Below are 19,790 nucleotides of genomic sequence, written 5' to 3' on the forward strand. Positions count from 1 at the left end.
ACTCCACATTTATGCGTAACATGTCTGAAATTTTCGATGGCCAGTCATGCACAGTGTCGCGTCACAACCGATTCACGCCGCCTCATGCGACTGAGCCGGGCTTGTCAGGTGTTGACTTGTGGGAATTGCAATACACGCGCCTCTATCTCGCACCACAACCGGCCCAATAAAAATGCATTTATACATACGAGAGCTTTTATCACCCTTTCTCCACACCCCCCTAACCAACCAGGGCGCCATTAACGTCACATAAAGAACCATAAAATTCCACTCTGCCTACTCCGGGCCGAGCAGACGGCACAGGAAGAACAACGGGACAGATGAGGGAGTGAGGAATGAGAGAGAAAGCAACAATAAAAGTTAGAGTCCGTATCTTATCAGATCCTCTCTGATTGACGCCTGGTGGTGGTAATAGAGAAGGAAATCTAGTTAGTAATTGAAGGTCTGAAATAGAATGAGACAGATAAATGTAGAGAGCGCAGGGGAGAGAGGGAGAGAGAGATAGAGAGAAAGAGAGAGAGAGACTGAGAGAGACTGAGAGAGAGAGATGCATAATTCATAGGCTATTGCAAAAATAACAAATTGTATGAAATGAGAATTTCATCGTTCCGAAAAAGAAAGGGAGGGCGAGAAATAATGTGATGAGCCTTACTGGTAAGAAAAAGGTGGTGAGGGGTAAAACTGAGGCGAATGAAAGACTTGAAGATGATTAAAGAAATAAAGCTGATAGAAGCAAAAATCTCACAGTACAAACTGTGATTCCAACGCTATGCACATGTGGATGTGAGGGACAGTTACTTCCTGAAACCACGTCTCTCCATTAACACCCTGCATTGGTCCTAACATGATATTCTGCAGAAATTGTAAAATACCTTAAATGAGATATTGACCATTTGTCAATGATTTCAAAAGAGAAACTACCTCGTCTGACCAAAGAAGAGTGTTTTTTGCCATGTTAAGTGCTATTAAATGTCATAAATCAACAACCTTTGATAAAAAAATTTTTTTTTAAATGTAGGTAAAATTTGTTCTGTTCGATGTTTTTTGCGGCACAGCAGTCAATAAATCTCAAATTGTGGTGCTCAATTTTTTCTTTATACGATGCTGAATATTTAGTATCTATGATGACTCACATGTCTGATAAACAGACTGGGATCCACCTCAGACACTAGTCTAATGAAGGCAACATATTTATATTCTAGTCACTAGAATATGAATATCAGTGTACTGAGGAGTTTTATCTCTGACAGACTGAGCTCATGCTGGTTTGCATTCTCACTGCATTTGAATCCTCAATTGTACAAAACATTTTCTCAGTGGAAAAATTGGCTCATCCTGGAACCTTTTCTACAGCCAAGTAAATCAAAATGTCACCTTGGGTTTGGACTTCACGACACTCTTCTTCTTCGGCACTGTGGGGGAGTCTGAGTCAGAGTCGTCTTCAGAATCAGTCTCTGAGCCAGAGGAGCTTTCAGCGGATGAGCTGCTGGCATTGGCTACAGGTCCATTACCATTTTCATCTGACTCACTGAAACACACAGGAACAGCACAAAACTGTCTCAGACATGCGATCAATAAAAGGAAGAGAAAACCTGTACTTGCCAATTTGAAAATATTGCTTTTTATAACATCAATTACATAAAAAAGCTTCCATGTATATTATTTGTACAAATAATCCATCTAATCTGGAAGGTTGAGAAAGACGCGGTCAGGCAAAAAAAGATCAACTCGTTTTTGTTTGTAAAGTTAATTCAATGTTGCGTTCACTCAAAAAAGATTCCTCCAATCTTTCTCCTCTCTCTTTCACTTGCTCCGTCCCTCTTCAATTTGTCCCAATAATGAGTGTTTACTCTGCCTGCCCGGGATTTTCAGCCGTTAAATTAATGAGGGGAATTGTGACGGTAACTGGCTTTTTAACTTGGGCGATGATGAAAAGCCAGTATTAATTTGGCCTACAGATTTCATTTGCTGCGAACAGGAAAAAGTGATATAAATCACTGTGGGCCTGATTAGGCCCTGCCTGAAATGACTGGGCCATAATGAGGGCATTATGCTGTGTTTGTTGTGGAAGCACTGGGGTGAGCTGCTCTAATTACAGTGTGTATGTGTGTGTGTGCACGCTTGTGTGTGTTGGAGCACTGGGGTGAGTTGCTCTAATTATACTCTCTAATGGAGAGAACAGGGTCAGGCGGCGGCCTGTCACACAGCAGAATCAGGTACATTCCGTGCGAGTTTGTGTGTCCGTGAGTAAATGAAGTGGAGTGCGTAAGAAACTAAATTTGCCGCTGTGTAAGAGAGTGTGCGTGAGCATATTCAGTAGTAATGACTTAAATCTCATTCATTGGTAACACCAGGCTGCTAAATGACCAATCAAAAGTCATTATCCATTAGCCATGTAAATGTGGGTTACGCTACAGAAGGAAAATTCTCCTTGATTAGCTTGTTAATGGAACCCACAGTAACGACATTCCAGCAGCTCGCCCGGCCAGTGTGTGCATGTGTGTGTGTGTGTGAGAGTGACAGAGAGAGAGTGGACAGAGGAGTGTATTTACAGTGTGATACAATAGGTGAGTATATGCTACAGAGTTGATGTTATAATTTTGTTTCTCTCTCCCATCTTAAAACACAGATCAGATTTGGTAGAATCTGTTATTTGGCCAGATAATCAGTTGACCAAACCTTTGCTGTTTGTATTAATTTAGAATTTTGAGATTCCAGGCCAATGACTTAATGCCAAACTTTCATTCAAACCCTTTAGTTGAGCATACTCTGTTTGACTACAAATATACAGGTAATTTCTCATACTGATTCCCAAGTTGTTCATGCATTTCTTACAACTTATTAATAATAAATGATTACCTATATTAAGTTGTAATGTATTATTGGTATTAACTTGAATCAGACTAGGATATAAGCACATAAAGCTGCAACAACATCTATAAAGGTTAAATGGACACATAGAAGTCCAGTCTGTTAATTCATTCTCGGGCTCAAGCCGTCTCTGCCGAAATGGAGTCGGGATGTGCAAGAAAACATTTGCATAAAATAAATTAACTAATAGGAATTAATCATCAAGTTTACAAGAAACAAAAGTAAACAATTGAAGCTGTCTGACCCAAGATTTCCATCTACACAGAGACAAATCATATATAACAGCACCAAGAGGTAGAGATCGGTGATATAGGTCAGAGGTGCACACAAGGCCCAACTAGAAATTGGTTAAAGACCATTGCAGCATATTTAGACAAAGCATAACACTCAAAAAAAAGCTGAAAGAGTTGTTCAGGTTTTACTGATAAGATAAGAAGTGTTGTAATAAACCTCATCTTTTTGTCCTTTCAGGGGAATGTGCCTGAATTATTTTCCTGAATATAATTTTGTCTGAAATTAAGTATCACAAGTGGAGATGCAAGAAACAGTCAACATATGGACACAGCGAATTCACAGGGAAGAGAGATGATGCTTTCAAAGTCAAAGGCAGGAGGGATTTCACTGTACCTGTGAGCAGCAGCTGGCTTGCTTTTCTTCTGCGGCACCTTCTTGGTCTTCTTCTTCATCTTTTGTCCTGATTCAGATTCCCTGGAGCTCTTCTCAGATCCACTTGAACTCTTTCCAGAATCAGTGGAGGTCTTTTCTGACTCACTGCTTTCCTCCTCACTCTCACTGCCAGACTCTGCACACACAAACAATATTAAACACATTAAAATTAACTTGTATTTTCATGCAATTAAATCCTATTTTAATACCATCAATGGTCTGCATTTTCCTTACATCTCATGTTGTTTGCGTTCCCGTATCAGAATTGTATTAAGTTACTGCTAATTCAAACCATACAATTCCTGCTGCTTCATGTGAAGAAGTCAAATTCATCGGTGGCACCTCTTTTGTTTTCTAATAAAACATGAGCTCAGCAAGTGTTTGGAGTTGGAATAAGGCTTATGTATGGTTAATGTTAGCCACATATACAGAAACAGACTGAGCACGTTGTTTGTATTGTGTGTTCATTAAGTCTGTGTTTGTGCACTTCCTCTATACTGACCTAACAGAGCAGTACCACTGGAAAGCATGGGGGGAAGTAGCCAATAGTTCAAGCTAGAAGACTAGGAAGACAATTTTTTTAGGGGAGACTTGCGAGTTTGTCAAGCTACAGGCATCTAAATGAAGTTACCTCACACATGCACAGGGACAGTTACTGTCGAGCAGCTGGGAGGAGATTGGACGGGAATTAAATTTGTCCAAAACTCAGTAGTAGTCTTGTAAAAGTAGTCTTTCAACTTCACTTGCTGTTACCAGCAGTAACCAGCAAGTTGCAAAATCTAGACCAGAACTGAAATCTTAATGGTCATAGTTTTAACAGACAAGACACATAAGAAAATGAGTGTTACTGTGTCGTTACTCTAAACTCAAAACTACCAGACAAAAACATCCACCTTTACACACAGACAGACACGAACCTTCACTGCTACTGCTGCTGCTGCTGCTGCTGCTGCTCTCTTCATTGCCACTGCTATCAGATCCTTCCTCTTCTTTCTCCTCTTCATCGTCTGAGTAGAACTTATCAGCAGATTTGGATTTCTTGGCCTTCCCAACTAATGGGGCCCACTCTTTCACCTACACAGATATGGCGGAGGGAAGAGAGAGGTTGTTAATTACAGCCAATTGAGATGAATAATTTAGGGATAGGGAAACTTCCAGATTACATTTATTTTTTAAATATACTTTACTCAAAGGAATGATCATATCATATTTCTAGAAGCTCAATGTGAATGAATGAAGTCATTCACCAGCTGTCATGTCTTTACCAACTCAAAGTGAAGTTAGCAGAGTTTTAATTGCTGGACAAACTGGATATTCACCCTGTATGATTGATTCTACTTCAGTTTAATGCTCTGGAATTAGTCAATTAACTAATACCGTGATTTATACATTTTTTGTTAACCAATATATTTTCCTAAAATGCCTGCATTTAACCTAAACTGGGAATAAAAGTTCGACACAACTTCTTCTATTCTCCTTTATTGTTTTATTAGGAACCCTCATTAGTTAAGCGATAAAGCTTTTAAAGTTGAAGCTGGTTCTGAGAAAAATATAGGATCAATATTAATCTTTCACAAAGCCACTTAATTTTTCTAATTGTTTTAATTTATTGTAAAATGATCAAGTAAGTCCTCGTCTTTGAGCGTGATGTGAATAGGTGTGCATGTTAATTTTTTCAACACAAACTGATTTGAGAAGTGAGTGAGGAAGGTGGATCCCTTACCGGCTCAATGACCTCCACGTTCCTCACAGACTGGTCGGGGGCAACAGCCGGCCAGTCCGAGAGCTCCTGGTAACCCGTCGCTTTAATATTGAGACTGTGGGAGAGCGTTCCCAGTTGGTAACGGTCTCGATCTGGAGGTAACAAAAAGAGAAAAGAAATGAGTCAAAAAAACACTGAAAAGATGATATTGGTGGAAAGACGAGGACGCCCGCAATGAATTTGATGAATGGTGAGGAAATGGCGAGAGAAGGCCAAATGACGCGATGACTTTAATATTAGATCGAGTCTTCCTCTCCTCCATTACAAATGACCAGGATACACACATTTCCTCTTCTCTCTCCCTAATGGTCAACACACGAGGATAATGCCTGTGCCCTGGGAGGTACATGCTCTAAAAACTCTGCTTTGCTAACCAAAAAAGAAAAAAAAGAGAAAGAGAGAGAGAGAGAGAGAAAAAACATTACACGTGAATATTAAGAATGACAGGAGTGGTTAATGCTTTCCATAAACATCCAGTAGGTGCAAACCGCTTCTGAATGTTAATGCTACACAAGGCCGTTTCTGTCGCTTTTGTCAAGGAGGGAGAGAGAGAGAAGAGGAGACAGCTAAATGAGAGAGATTATTTTCCCTCTCAGTGTCTGAAAAAGGTTAACATTGGCTCAATAATTTACCCATCTCATTAGTCCAAGGCAAAGGGGTCTGACCTAACTGCCCTTCAGAGAGACAGACACACCGGAATATTAATACCTTCGCCTGAATCAACTTTGCATACTACTGGAAATGGAGCCCCTCGATGTGAGATAAAAAGGTACAGTTAATATGTGTTTGGTGAAATGAAATACTAAACAGACACAGGAGAAGAAGAATGGCAGCTAATGTGAAATTTTCAAGCTATTTAGAGGATTTCATGCTTCAAAATAAGGGTAAGTGGTTGATATTAGAAATGTATGAACTACCTTTGAAGGCAGACTGAAGCACAGGAGCTGGTTTGGGGGCCAGTAGGATGCGACGAGCATACTTGTTGAGGGCCCCGCCCTTCTCGCTGGGGACTATGAGTTGTCTTATGAAGCGCGTTCGGTCTCTGATGTCATAATTCTGGTCGTATTTGCCGAGATTCAGGATGTACTGGGTCAGCAGCTTGGTCTGAGGGAGGGAAAAGTAGGGTGAGATGTTAAGACAGCAGACAAAGACAACAGGATAACATAAGAGAGGCAGGATAAGTAGTGTGCATGTGTGGATGATAGAGTATCTCGTGAGCCATACCCAACCAAGCCCGAAAGAAAACTAAGCGAGCCCGACCCAACCCGACAAGGTATCAAGGTAAGGTGAGATGTCCACACATTAGTGCATAAAGGAATGGTTTGACATTGTTGGCAATGCCACTCACTTACACTAACTTCCTATATACCCAAAAGTTGTCATCTTTACATTTAAGTTTTTCTTCATATTAAATACAATATGATATAGTAAGTAAATTGGAGGCTTTAGATGTGCTTTTTTTCTCCGAACTTTGATAGAGCCCCATACAAGTACTTCCAAATGCGTAAAAGTGTGTATTTCCCCAAATTTTAACTATTCACTACTTACAAAATAAAATCTAAACTAAATATGTCTGAAACTCAAGGTTTACCATTCCTCTGAGCATTTCCAGATATTCCTCTCTCTGTATAACCTTGGTTCATAAATCAGCCTGGATAAGTTAAATTCTTTGCAAAGAGCACTTGCTTAGTATTTAGGCCGGCACAAAAACCCAACTTACTGCTGCAGTGAAGCCAGAATAATAACCCAAATCCTTTACAGCATTGACTTTGTGTCTCCCTCGCCCCTCCGCGGCACATTACAAAGAGCAAGAGGTTTAATGATGTGCTCATTTGGGGAGGTGGCGTCTGGGCTCATAAACCCGGCTCAGAGGCCAAAATCACCCCATCTAACCGAATGGGCCTGTGGACACCGAGCTCCGCTACGAGATGCACCATTACGTTAAAGCTGTCTCCTTCACAGCTCTATATTTAAACCAGTCATTTAACTCAGAGTTGAAAATGTGATAAGTTAGGTAGAGCTACATAAAGCTTTTAGATAACACAAAGCCGATTGGATCTGAATCCTCATGTGCATATTTATTTTAGAAATCTGCAGACGTAACCCAGCACCACATTTGTTTTATTTTGTGGAATCAACCCAATGAAAGTGTCTTGGTGCTGGTATGATTAAACTGTTACCTGTTTAGAGTTGGTCAGGTAGAGTTTGGCTGCTAGATTGACGATCTGCAGCTTGACTATGTCCTCCTCCACTGTGAACGTCTTGGCCATTTTACGCAGAACATCGGGTGCAATCTTTGGCACCCTCTCGCAGTATTCTCCCATCAGCCACAGGATGCTGGCTCGGGCCATGGGGACCTGACAGAAAGAAATATTACTTCTCATTTATCTTTTCCTGTTTCAACTTTTCAGAGCGAAAAAAGGTAAAATGGGTCAAAAGTACAAATAATGCGATGGTGAATCGTACAGAGATGTTGTCAAAGAGCTTAGCCATGTGCTTGATGATCTCGCAGTGCTGGGTGGGCTGAGTCTGAAGCAACTTCTTGATGACCACCACGCTCTCGGCCACCACAGTCTCTGCACGGAAAAAATAAGTTCTCACGATACAAATACAACAAAACTGGACAGTCACAGTGTCTCATTTTACTGTGGGAGTTGTACTCTAGGTATATATATGTAAAGTAGACATTTTACCATCTCTGTTGGAGAAGAGAAGGACCAGACCGTTGAGACAGGTGTCTGTCACCTCAGAGATGTTGGTGGCACACCTGCCAATGGCCTGAATTGTGGCTGCAGCAAACGCCTTGTCCTGACTCTTCACATAGGTCTGAAAAAAAGAACAGAACAATAACAGGTGACGTTAAACGGCACAAAATCTCAAAATTAGAAATCTAACCCAGGACTGTTGATGTCAATTAACAGTACAAACACAAACCTGAAACTCTCTCAGAATAGTGGAGATGTTGGCTTCGTTGGCGAGGTTGGTCAGGATCTCCAACTGCAAAAAATATAAGGAGAGATTTATTTAAAAGTTGAACAAGCATGAGAGATTAAATTATAGGTCAATAACATTTTGAGCTTGTAATATGAGGTTTAGAACATATTTTAAAGCCTTTAATTGCACATGAACTTTTGTAAATCAGTGACCAACTGCAGGAGAAATTTCAGTTTGTAAATGTGTAAAACATTATGGTAGTTGAAGATTTGTAAATGTGTAAAAACCAAGGTTTTATCTTTGAACTCAGTACCCTACGACAGAGTAGCGCGAATTTAACGGGAAAATCTGTGATTTTAAAGATAAAGGTCATAATATCATGAGAATAAAGTCATATTAGTCCATGTGTCATGTTAGAAAAGGAATATCAGAAGATTAGCCTGTCCTCTGCGATAAATGAGGAAAATGATTATCTTGTTAAGTTATACTTAGGTGTAGTTTTCACATATAACCCTGTAATTCTACAACATCCTTCTAAATTATGACTTAATCCTCGTAATACTACATCTTATTATTGTAACATTGTGACTTTATCAGGAGCAATATTCCTACTTCCAACCTCAATGTTAAACTGCAGTGAGTGTCACACTGTGTTAAAACTGAGTTTCACACAATTTTCTGCATTGAAGCTGAAATCAGGTGTTTACGAAAGCTGTTCTTTGGCGTAACAACACCATTGATATCCAGTGATGTCTGAACAAATTTTACTCTACAGCTACTGATGCATTTTGCAGGTTTACAAAAGATGATGAAATGTTTTATAACATCACTGCACAAGCTATTAATCGTACTGACCCCCATTTGAGTCCATAGTGTGGGAGACTATATACAATACTGTACACAAAAGTAAAATGGCAGGTACCTTTAGTGTTTTGATATGTGTGGCATCTGTAGACCGGACATAGAAGCTCTTCATGTAGGGTTCAAACATCCCCTGTTTGAAGATAAGATAAATAGATAAATACACATCCTCAATCACTGGTCAACACCTTTATTGATCTGACATCCAAAGCAGACTTACCTTTCTCTGAATGGACATAGTGGCGATGTTCTGAAGCACGATGTACTGCACCTCTCTGCAATACAGAAACCAATCACATAATCAGACGTCAATTACATGGACACAGTGTTACAGTGAACTTAGGGAGGAGGCAAACAAATGAGCAGTATGTTCTACCTGTGGCTTCTTAGTAGTCGCACCAGTGACTTGGTGACAATGGTAACTTCGTGTTTAGGGGCCAGATGCCAGTAGAGCTGAGCCACAGACATCACCACCTGGAAACACACAACACAGTCAGAAATGAAAAGGATTCAACTTCTTCACTGGATCCTCCAAGAACAAACTTTTAGAAATTGCTTTTAGATAATGTCTGTTTTTTCTTTCCTTATTTGATATTTGTTTCAATTTTCAGCCACTTTCTTGGAGGGGCAGTATTTGTTACTCTCACTTGATTTTATGCTTTTAACACTTTGAAAAGCACTTTCAAACTTTTAAGTGCTTTCTTATTAATACACCACCCACAGTGCAATGCCATATGTCAACCAGTGCTAGAATCAAATACATTAATTCGCATGCATGTCATAGGGCTCCACAATGGCACTCATGACATGACACTATAAAGGTAATTTTTCAGCGAAGCTTTAAATAGCCAGAGGATGTGTGTCCATCTTTGCAGGCAGGATGAAATGGTTCAGGAGTCTATGAAGATGGAGGATGTCACTGTGTTGTCGTGACTGAAGACACAGCATGTCACATTTTAATCAACACTTTCATTTGGGGGCATTTTTTCTCCTGTTGCTGCTGCACAGCGACAGAGACCTTGAGACTCCTGGGTGATGGAGATCTGCACTCACTGCAACACTACATGTGTATATATATATATATATATATATATATACACATATATATACACGCACACACTCTCAGACACAAATCTTGGGTACTGCACTGTAGAAGGTATGTGCATGTACCCCTACAAAATTATTGTATAATAATGAAATTGTAATGAAAATGATTGCATAATTATAATTAAACATGTTAGATAATTGATGGGACACTTATTTGAAAGTATGAATGTGTAGTTGTGTTGTCGTTTTTTAAACTCCGGAGAATGTTTGCAGAAATGGGTCGAGATCTACACCTCAATGGCTCAAAGACAACTAGCATAGGTCTGTGTTTATGTGAAGCTGACTCACAGCCGTGTTCCTGCTCTGCAGTAGAGGTTTGGTGTTCCTCAGCAGCAGTCTGTGATCCGGATCCATGATGTAAGTCTTGGCCTCTGTCTCGTCTTCTTTCTCCACAGAGTCAGAGTCATAGAACGCCTTTTCATTATTCTCATCAAACACAGAACCCTGAAACACAAACAACACATAAAGACCTTATTCTATCACAGTGAACTATCAAATATCCATCTGACTATAGAAGAAATACCAATTTATTTCAACTGATTCACTGTTAGCTACAATTTAACTTCTTTTCTGGGCTATGGTTTTGGGTACAGGAACAACGAAGAGTAAGTTTAGAACTCTGGGTGATGGTACTCAATAATTGTAACGTTTAAAAACAGGAGAAGAAACACTTTCTTAAATCCCAATTGAAGAAGCCAAAACTTCATCAATTAATTTCAAATTATTGGATTATATTTTAAGCAATAATATTTGTGTTATTCTATGTTCTTTGTCTTATTGTTAACAAAGTCATAAACTTAGAGATGGTTCAGGAATATCCACTGATCAGCTACAACCATATAACAGAAAACTGATTTTGACTAAACAGTTAAAAACAGCTGGGTGCTTATAAATGTAAAGAGAATATTACTCCAATTGGAGTAAATAATGTATTTATGGAGGATTATTTTCAGCAGCAGGACGGACATTGTATGTTAAATTGAGTCAAAATAACCTTGCCTGATTGTTTTGAAGGAATACAGCATGAGCAGTGTGGCTCAGTGATGTCTTTTCAGACAATTGAGCTCTACGGCACAGAGACTAGAGACTTATCAGCCTTTGGATCTACAGACAATTGTTTTAAGTAGGATCTGTTCATTGTTGGCTTTTTTTATAAAGTTAACTTAACTTTATAGACTTAAGATCAAACAGATGTACACATTAAACAAAATTCATACAGAGAAAGCACATTCATGATTCAGACCAAGCGGTAAGTGTCTTGTTGATCAGAGTTCTGCCTGATTTATGAGCACATGACATGATACAGTTATAATAACTACATGGGTAGTTTGCATGACCAGAAGTTGTTAGTCTCTGCTTTTGAGGTTCAAATATATACATTAGGTGAATTGTCCCTTTATGGAATTTGTTCCACAGTTGTTTATTGGTCCTTGAGGTCCTCAGTGTCTCACCTCCTTCCAGGGACTGACGAACTGAGTCCTGGCGTAGCGGGTAAGCATGGAGATGATGACCACCTGGCCCCACTCTTCCACATCCACCAGCAGGTTACACAGTTTTCTGTAGTTCTTATGGATCAGGTCAATGCGATCTGGACACACCTCCTCGAAGGACATCACCACGCTGCCGGCCACCAGCTAAAGAAGAGGGAAGTGATGAATAGATGAATACATTTTTTCCCATCAATACATCTTTTATCTATAGCACTTATCAATTTGAGGGTCAACCCTTCACACTTACCTGGACTCAATTCAGAGCCTTCAATTAACCTAACCCCAGTGGGAGGTAGCCAGAGCACCCGGAGGAAACCCACACAGACACGGGAAGAACATATAAACTCCACACAGAAAAACTCTGGCCCAAACCACTATTCAAACCAGGGTAGTAACATCAGCACCATTGGAAAAAAAGAATTATATACATTTATTTCACTCTAGTATTACAATTAAAGTTAAATGAAGTTGTAAGCATGTGTAGCTTATTTTAACTCTTTAGCAAGCCGTAATATGATAAACGCTAACAGATATGACCCTGGTCAAAACAGGTACTATAATTGCACTTGGAGGAAAATAAATAAACACAATGCCAATTTACCATTAACTCTGATTACAATACACACAGTTCGGCTTTTGAGTAGGTAGTAGATAATTAAAACGAAAATGTTTGCCTTAAAGTTTTAAGTGACTTATTCTACACAAATCTACGAAACAAATCCATCAATAAGTGTTTCTCACATCTTCCTCATAGATTGGATTTAGTTTTTCCTCAGGTACAAACCTAATTTTATATTCAATTCGCTGGGAGGACATGGAGGAAGCCGCAGCTGAGAAAGCCAATAATCAACTATATTTCATTGGTAGGAGGGAAAAACCCATTTGGCCGTTGCATGCCCCCCTACCACCCAACTGCCTGCTGGCTCGCAGACTGGCTGTGAGGCTGAGTGAGTGACATGGCTGTGTATTAATATGCAAACAACATTATCACGGGCAGGCAAGGGTGAAAAAGAAGAGAAAGGGAGCAGAATCTGGTCTTCCCAATTAAAGCCTTCTGGCCCCCGGTGGCCCTGTGGGAACCCAGTGCGTTTACCCATCAGCGTTGTCATGAGCCTGCATTGATTGTGTGTGCATCACCGTGTGTGTATGAAATAAGTGTGTGCACGGCGCCCGTCTGCAGATGCTCTAGGAAACCTGGATCTTAAATCAGAATGATTATTAGCCTTTCTGACATTCACAGTACTAATACTGATGAAAGAATCACTGGAGGATCATACAACTACATTTTATGGCATCACGTCGAGGTAGGACGTTTTATTTATTGAGTGACCCGCACAGAAATCCTACATACATTCAAGGAAAGACAGTTGCAAGTGGATCCATCGAGAGTATTTACATGATGGAGCTAGCTTAATGCAACAGTGTGCAGGTAACTAGATACGCACAATTGCAGTTTGAGGTTCATCAAGCTAAAACTAGTGTAGTCAGTAGAGTTTTGAATTAAATCCTCCCTTCATGAGGTTAAAGTTATAGTACTTCAAGTTGTTTAAGTGTTGGTTCAACATGACATTCATTTTGGAGGACGCAGTTTGCCTTGTAGAGAGGTGTGTTATTCTGCCCTGGCCTCATTGGGATAAATAGAGTGGACAAAAAATATTTTTTAAACTTGTTAATAAAGCTCAAAATCACCACAAAGTACATCCTCTCTAAAACAACAAAAACAAAGTATTATAAACTGAATGAAGGGAGGATTGAATAAAGTGAAAGTTAAACTGTATTTGTTTTAGCTTTAAGTGAACTAAATAAAGCGGCTTTTAATAGTATAACTATTGACAATCAAAATGTCTTTACAGCTAATAGGATTATAAAATAAATATTATATTTAGTTTTCACAATCTACACTTTTCTCTAAGTGTATCGCACATTTCTGTGATGATATTAATGAGCTGTCAGAGCAAAAAACCCTAAGCCTCTTCTCAAGCAGTTGAAGCTGTACCAATAAGGGCTTTTCTATGAATTTATTTGATTCAGCACCAGCAAGACCAGTAAGGTTACAGGGAGTGAACTTTATGATCCATCTTTGGAAAATAAAATGCGTTCAGTTTCTGTAAATATTTGGATTCAGCTGTTGAACACGGAGAAACCAACTTGAAACGATACTTGAATTTAGCAATATTTGGTTAAGTGTACTAAAAGGGTTTTCACTGGAAATCTAAAGCTGGTGTGGACTTTCCTGAACCCTCCTGTAGGAAGTGATATATTTCCATGGTATATCTACGGATCATGGCTAGTTTGAATGCTAAAAGAAAAACACTAGCAACTCTGTAGACCTTATTTCACAGCAGAATAGATGCAGGTGAAATTAAAGCCCTGTTAGATAAAATGCATCCCACTTAGATGTGACAGTTTTAGGGGTCTCGGTGTTGTGCATACTAGCTTACTGAATCCAAGTGGAACAGAGCCATCTGAATTTTTAAACCTGTGCTTTTCCTGCCGTGAGACATGAAAATGCTGTGAAGAGGGTCTATTGGTACTTTGCTAATCAAACCGCTTTTTATTTTCATTTACCCAGTTTCTGAGATTTATCTGCCACAACCCAATTACAAAGGAGGTGAATGTGATTTGATCTGAGGTGTTTAAAGCATTGAGAAATCACATAAAAAAGAGCAGCATCTGTTTTCAACAGTGTCCCTGTTACTCTAGATAATCCACTAAACACGGAGTAAACTACTTTTATAGGGAACATTAGAGAGTAGAGTCGCTGAAAACGATTCACAGCGAACTAACATCGCCAAACATTGAGGAGAAGCATTACTCTGATGCACAGTATAAACACATTCATGGAAAACTGAGTAATACAGTCTTGTATCTGTCTTAGAGTAGCTTCACCACAAAGCATTTCAGATACTCAAAGTAGTCAATTCGATTATATACGTTCAACGGGAATTGGTGCATTTTTGCATGAGGGAGCGTCATCCTCGCCTGGCGCTCTCCCCAGACCTCTCCTGTCTCTGAGGCTATTACAGGCAGCCCCATTTCAGAGCATGTGGATCCCGCTGCAAGCCTTTGTGCATCCTCTACCAACTTCCCCCATTAGACACAGCTCCAAGGTAAACTACATGCACCATCAACAAAACTGACACCCCAATCTATGGAGTTCATACACCGCCTCCCCCTCCTCGTCCACCCTCGACCATATTATCTACGCTGCGTGACAAGCCGGTAATGGAAAAATCACACTAAGCAAATGGTTCTTCTAATAACAATAAATTTCCTATAAAATTATGAGGGGCCCAAACCGTTTCCTTGCATCTATTTTGCTATGAATTCTAATTAGGGTGCCAGAGAGGCAGAGAGTGCTGGGTCATCACGCCAGAGACAACGCGCGCCTTTTTGATTGATGGCCCGGTGTGGGGTCGGCCTATCCTCCCCGTGCTCGCTCCTCTCCTGCACTCTTCCCTCTCCATCCTTTTACGCTTAAATTAATGGGCGTCTCACCCAGCCCCTAATCATAGTACCCCTCCACCCCGCCGCCCCTCCTTTCTGTTCTCATTTCAATTTTGCAGAGGGTACAAGGGGGAAGAGCATGGGAGGGATCGATCATTTATCTTGTAATGGCTGGATAATAGATCCATCACGGTAAAACAGCTGCACAAACTCCTATGTTGTCTCTGTCATCAGGCCTTCCCATTTTCTCTTTAAACCATCCTGCCTATAAGGAGGCTCCCGTGTGTCACTGCCATTTAACCAAACAGGCACATCTGTAAAGGTAAATGTCAGGAGGCCTGGACAGCGCCACGGCCTGGAACAATAACCAAATGCTTCCTTCTTTAACAGGCCCCAAAGTGACATAAAGTGACTAAATAGCTTTAACACTAATGATTTGAATGATTTTTGGTTAAATTAATAGATTAACATCAACTACAGCAGAAATGCACTAAACACAAAAACATATTTGAAAAGCTGGCTGTTTTAATGAAAGGATGATGTAAGGTGGAATGCAAGGCTTTATGTGGATATGTAATAGCAGGGAAAGCAAAGGGGCAATTAATACCATTAGTAACCACTGTTTTTCAGGGCGGAAAAGTTCCAGGGTCATGGTGTTGTGCACACTAATATGACATACTAGGATATTAAATGGAGCAAAGCCACCATTAACAAACTGGTTTTACCCAAAGGTCTGCCATAAAAAGATATCTAACCAGCTAACCCATTACAGAAGCCTTGTTAAATCTTTTTGAACACAAGCTATTTGAATTATCTTAGTAAATTATGAAGGTTTTATTCCATTTAAGTATTCCAGTAATCAAACTCGTACAACACGTGGACCATGAAAGTGACACGGACGCAGGCAGTGTTATTGTTAGAAAAGTTAAGAATAGAGTTAAATGTTGCTTAACTCGCAAATAAGTATCATTATCTGCTCAACATGTCAATTCATGCAAGTATATTTAATAACTGGAAAATAATTCCACTAGTGCATGAATGTTTCAAACACGTCAATCTCTCAAGGATTAATTTACTGGGTGGCTCCAGAAAGTATCATCACACAACAGAATTATTAGAGGCAATGCAGCAAGCGATGGAATTAAAAAAAGAAAGTCAAAGAGATATCCTACTTTTCTTTACTATTACAGGTCCAGAGTCAAAAACACAGCATCCTATGTTTCCCATGATGCAATCTATAGCATATTTTTGTCCTTGCCTTGTAAATGCTCTTGACGAACTTCACACACAAACACAGCCTTCCATACGCCATTTATTTCCTCAAAGCCTAAATTGAAGTAAACCCAATGATATCATGGGTCACTTTATAAAAAGGTTCCTGCAAAAAGCATAATAAACTATTTTAACAGTAATCCTCCTATTGAATAGTAAACTGACCTTTATGTGAGAATTCTGTGTGGTGCCACATTACATTAAGCTACATTTTCCCCTTCGGCTGCACAATAAGAGGACCAGGAGAACCTCTCCGCACTGATTCAACTCAGGCACCACCCTCCCATAGTACTGCAGCAAGCTGACAGGAAGACTCTACAGTGTTGAGGAACATGGTCAGATCCTAATATCACAAAAAAATGCATTGTTTCTTAGCGATTAAGAATCCACTGTGTTTGTGTTTTTTCGCCGTGCATCACCAGCGGATAGTGCTTGTGCTTCTGTGTGATGATAGTGCCCTCTCTCTGCGTCCCCACAATCACAATGCGGGCTCCAAACGGGGAGAAGTCATCTGTCTTCGTTAGCGACTGGGGCTAAATATGCTATGCATCTGGTGGTGGGCTTTCCATCCCCCCTTGGCCTGGGCTGCTTTGTTTTGTTTGTATAATGCTAGGTATACGCTATGAATACATAACTACAACCAAACTGTGACTTGCACATACAAGCGCGACACACTCTGCATTCTACATATTTGAAATTGCCATTTAAACACCCTTCGTTTTTGCTGTGACCTCCGAAAATGAACGCCCTGCCTACTGACTTCTGATGGGCTGGCTGCATCGTGTCTGCGACTGGACTTAACAGAGAGTTTGAGAACCAGATTCTTTTACGGACCCATTTTGGTGGAAAAAAAGAATTAAGCTGACACTAGCATCAGTGCGAAAATTCCCTCCAAATGGACACTTAACAAGGAGCATCTGAAGATGTGTGGGTTTAAGTGGGCGTTAACAAACCGTGGCATTGCCGAATGAGCTGTGGGATGGAGAGCTAAGAGGAAAATCGCTTGACTGGGGCGCCCTCCAGTGGTATGCAGTCACCAACATGAGACGTGTACTATGTTGCACTTACTGCTCAGCGTCTACTTACCGTGCTTTTATCTTTCAATAGTTTCTCTATCACTTCAATCAAGTGCTCCTTCTGGTCTGGATCCAGGCTGAAGACGAGAGAGAGAGAGAGAGAGAGAGAGAGAGAGAGAGAGAGAGAGAGAGAGAGAGAGAGAGAGAGAGAGAGCTTTGAAATAAATATGTCGACTGAGGAATGGCAATTATTCACATAATATGAAAACTTGATGGACTTACAAATTAAATCATGTCCCCTCTGTGTGCTCAGAATACAGATTAATACGGGTGCTTTCAACAGATCCAATCACTTATATCTATCAGCATGTTTTGCCCTCACCCTCATTTTATTCTCGAGGTTGTGTACGGAATCGCTCCAAGATGCCTTGTTTACAACCTCCCATAACAGACACTAAACGGTTAACCTATAGTGATCACTAACAAACAAATGTAGTCCTTTTTCAACAACAACAAAAATATTTGCAGATTGATGTTTTTAGATTGTTGGTTGAATGAAACAAACAATTTGAGTAGAACATCTTGGGTTTGGGGAATTCTATGATGACTATTATATAACAACACTAAACTAAATATATATACAACTAACACATAAAATGAGGAATCGGTTAATAAATAAAATAATTAACAATGAAAATAATTGTTAGTATTAGCCCTAGCATACCATTATCCTTATTTCATTGTGGCAATTCTAAGTGCACAATATAGAGCATGGACTTGACACTCAAGTTTTGGACATTCAAATAAATGGTGCACAGTAATACAGCCACAGGTCCTAGTAAGCAGAAAGGGATTCAGACACAGCCCCGGTCTTTTCCTGACATCAATCAGTGAATCAAATATGCAGACTCAGCGGATAAAAGAAAGATAATAGCAGGGCAAATCCCTTTAAGTCAACATTACTCAACATTTACTGTAAAACTCTTACTTCACTGCCTCAGGAATGAAGTGGTACAGACAGAGAGCCAGAAAAGCTAAAGGGTGCAGTCACTGGTATTGGCTTTCCCCAGTGTTTTCTGCTGCTTGTGCTGCAGGCCTTTGAATCTGTACCTGTAGAGCTTCTGGATAGCATGGGCAGAAGTCTTCCTGACATACGGGGACATGTCGGCTGCAGACTCCTTTATGGCGAGCATCATGATGGGGACAATTATGGGGACACGGATACTGGACAAAACCCTCAGTGCACTGGCCCGGATGAACTGGTTTGGGTCCTGGCACAGAGACATGGAACCGCTGAGTGTCAGTGTGTGAAACAATTCTAGCTTTTTCATAATGATTAATGTGGCCGAAGCATTTAACAGAACATCGAGGTTACACACAAATGCTCTAGTGGCGATTATGTTTGACAACATTAATGCCAGTTAAGAAAAAAAGAACATGGTTAATATTTCACCTATTATGTACATTTAAAGATGCTAAAACACACACAGACATATAGATCAACCATTAAAACCCTTTATATTGTGGCTGATCGGTGTATAAGCCACATTTTCTAAATATTGTCAAACCTCAACATTAGGGTTGGGCGATATGCCAAAAAATGTCTATCAGTAACCATCAGCCAACGACTGACGATATATTCCCGCAGGTGTGTGTGTGTGCAGGTGGCATATAAATGCGAAATTTCCCAAATGTATGTGCAAACACCGCCATTTGTGGTCATGACCAAATGATGTTGCTTTTAGCCGGTCTAAGTTTACAGAAGGGATAAGGAAGGATAGAGAGACAGAAAGACGAAAGAGGGGCAGCACAATGAGGAGGGGCTGAATGACTGAATGAATGAATGTAATGCATAAGTGCTGGTTCCTAGGTTGATTGTTCATAGAGTTGAATTATTTCTCAACAAGGCAGATCATTACATTAGCTAAATAAAATGACAATTTGCCCGGACAATCACGCAGACCATATAATTATCCAATCTCTTAAAATATTACAGCTTCTTTACCAAGTTAAGATAAAAAGAGAGAAACACCGTCAAGAAGCAGAAATATTACCTTCAGGGCCCTCTGGAACGTGCTGATGGAGAGCAGAGCCAGGTCCTGCTGCTCCTCTGCGTACCTCACCAGGTAGACGTATACGAGCTTCTTAAGCTGCAGAGGACAATTAAATCAAACAGCAGTAAATTGAACCAGCTGCAAAAGGGAATTACTGCAGCATATGGAGAAAGCAATCTAGGAAACCAGCTGCGTTTTAAAAAACTTAAGCAGATATATTTGAAAGGATGTGCTGCTTTTTTTAAACCCTCAATAAGAGATAAAAGTCTCGGGCAAAGGGATAAAATAAACAATAATGTATTAAGCAACA

The 19,790-nt window shown here is 40.0% G+C and overlaps 1 protein-coding gene across 4 annotated transcripts in view; it reads right to left on the minus strand.

Annotated features, from left to right (window-relative positions):
- Positions 1-19,790, minus strand: part of ap3b1a (adaptor related protein complex 3 subunit beta 1a) — a 57,972-nt gene that overhangs the window by 22,957 nt on the left and 15,225 nt on the right. For all 4 annotated transcript variants that reach the window (XM_053447687.1, XM_053447684.1, XM_053447685.1 and 1 more), the window contains exons 4-20: positions 19,481-19,576; positions 18,537-18,697; positions 17,497-17,563; positions 11,653-11,835; positions 10,490-10,645; positions 9,471-9,568; positions 9,315-9,369; positions 9,156-9,227; positions 8,234-8,296; positions 7,993-8,125; positions 7,766-7,875; positions 7,480-7,656; positions 6,217-6,403; positions 5,261-5,391; positions 4,455-4,611; positions 3,499-3,673; positions 1,375-1,528 (exon numbers count right to left, since the gene is read on the minus strand). In XM_053447687.1, coding sequence (XP_053303662.1) covers positions 1,375-1,528; positions 3,499-3,673; positions 4,455-4,611; positions 5,261-5,391; positions 6,217-6,403; positions 7,480-7,656; positions 7,766-7,875; positions 7,993-8,125; positions 8,234-8,296; positions 9,156-9,227; positions 9,315-9,369; positions 9,471-9,568; positions 10,490-10,645; positions 11,653-11,835; positions 17,497-17,563; positions 18,537-18,697; positions 19,481-19,576 — 2,175 coding nt within the window. The remainder of the gene's footprint in view (positions 1-1,374; positions 1,529-3,498; positions 3,674-4,454; positions 4,612-5,260; positions 5,392-6,216; positions 6,404-7,479; positions 7,657-7,765; positions 7,876-7,992; positions 8,126-8,233; positions 8,297-9,155; positions 9,228-9,314; positions 9,370-9,470; positions 9,569-10,489; positions 10,646-11,652; positions 11,836-17,496; positions 17,564-18,536; positions 18,698-19,480; positions 19,577-19,790) is intronic.

The sequence above is a fragment of the Pleuronectes platessa genome, chromosome 19 (genome assembly GCF_947347685.1).
Source record: "Pleuronectes platessa chromosome 19, fPlePla1.1, whole genome shotgun sequence".
Classification (NCBI taxonomy): domain Eukaryota; kingdom Metazoa; phylum Chordata; class Actinopteri; order Pleuronectiformes; family Pleuronectidae; genus Pleuronectes; species Pleuronectes platessa.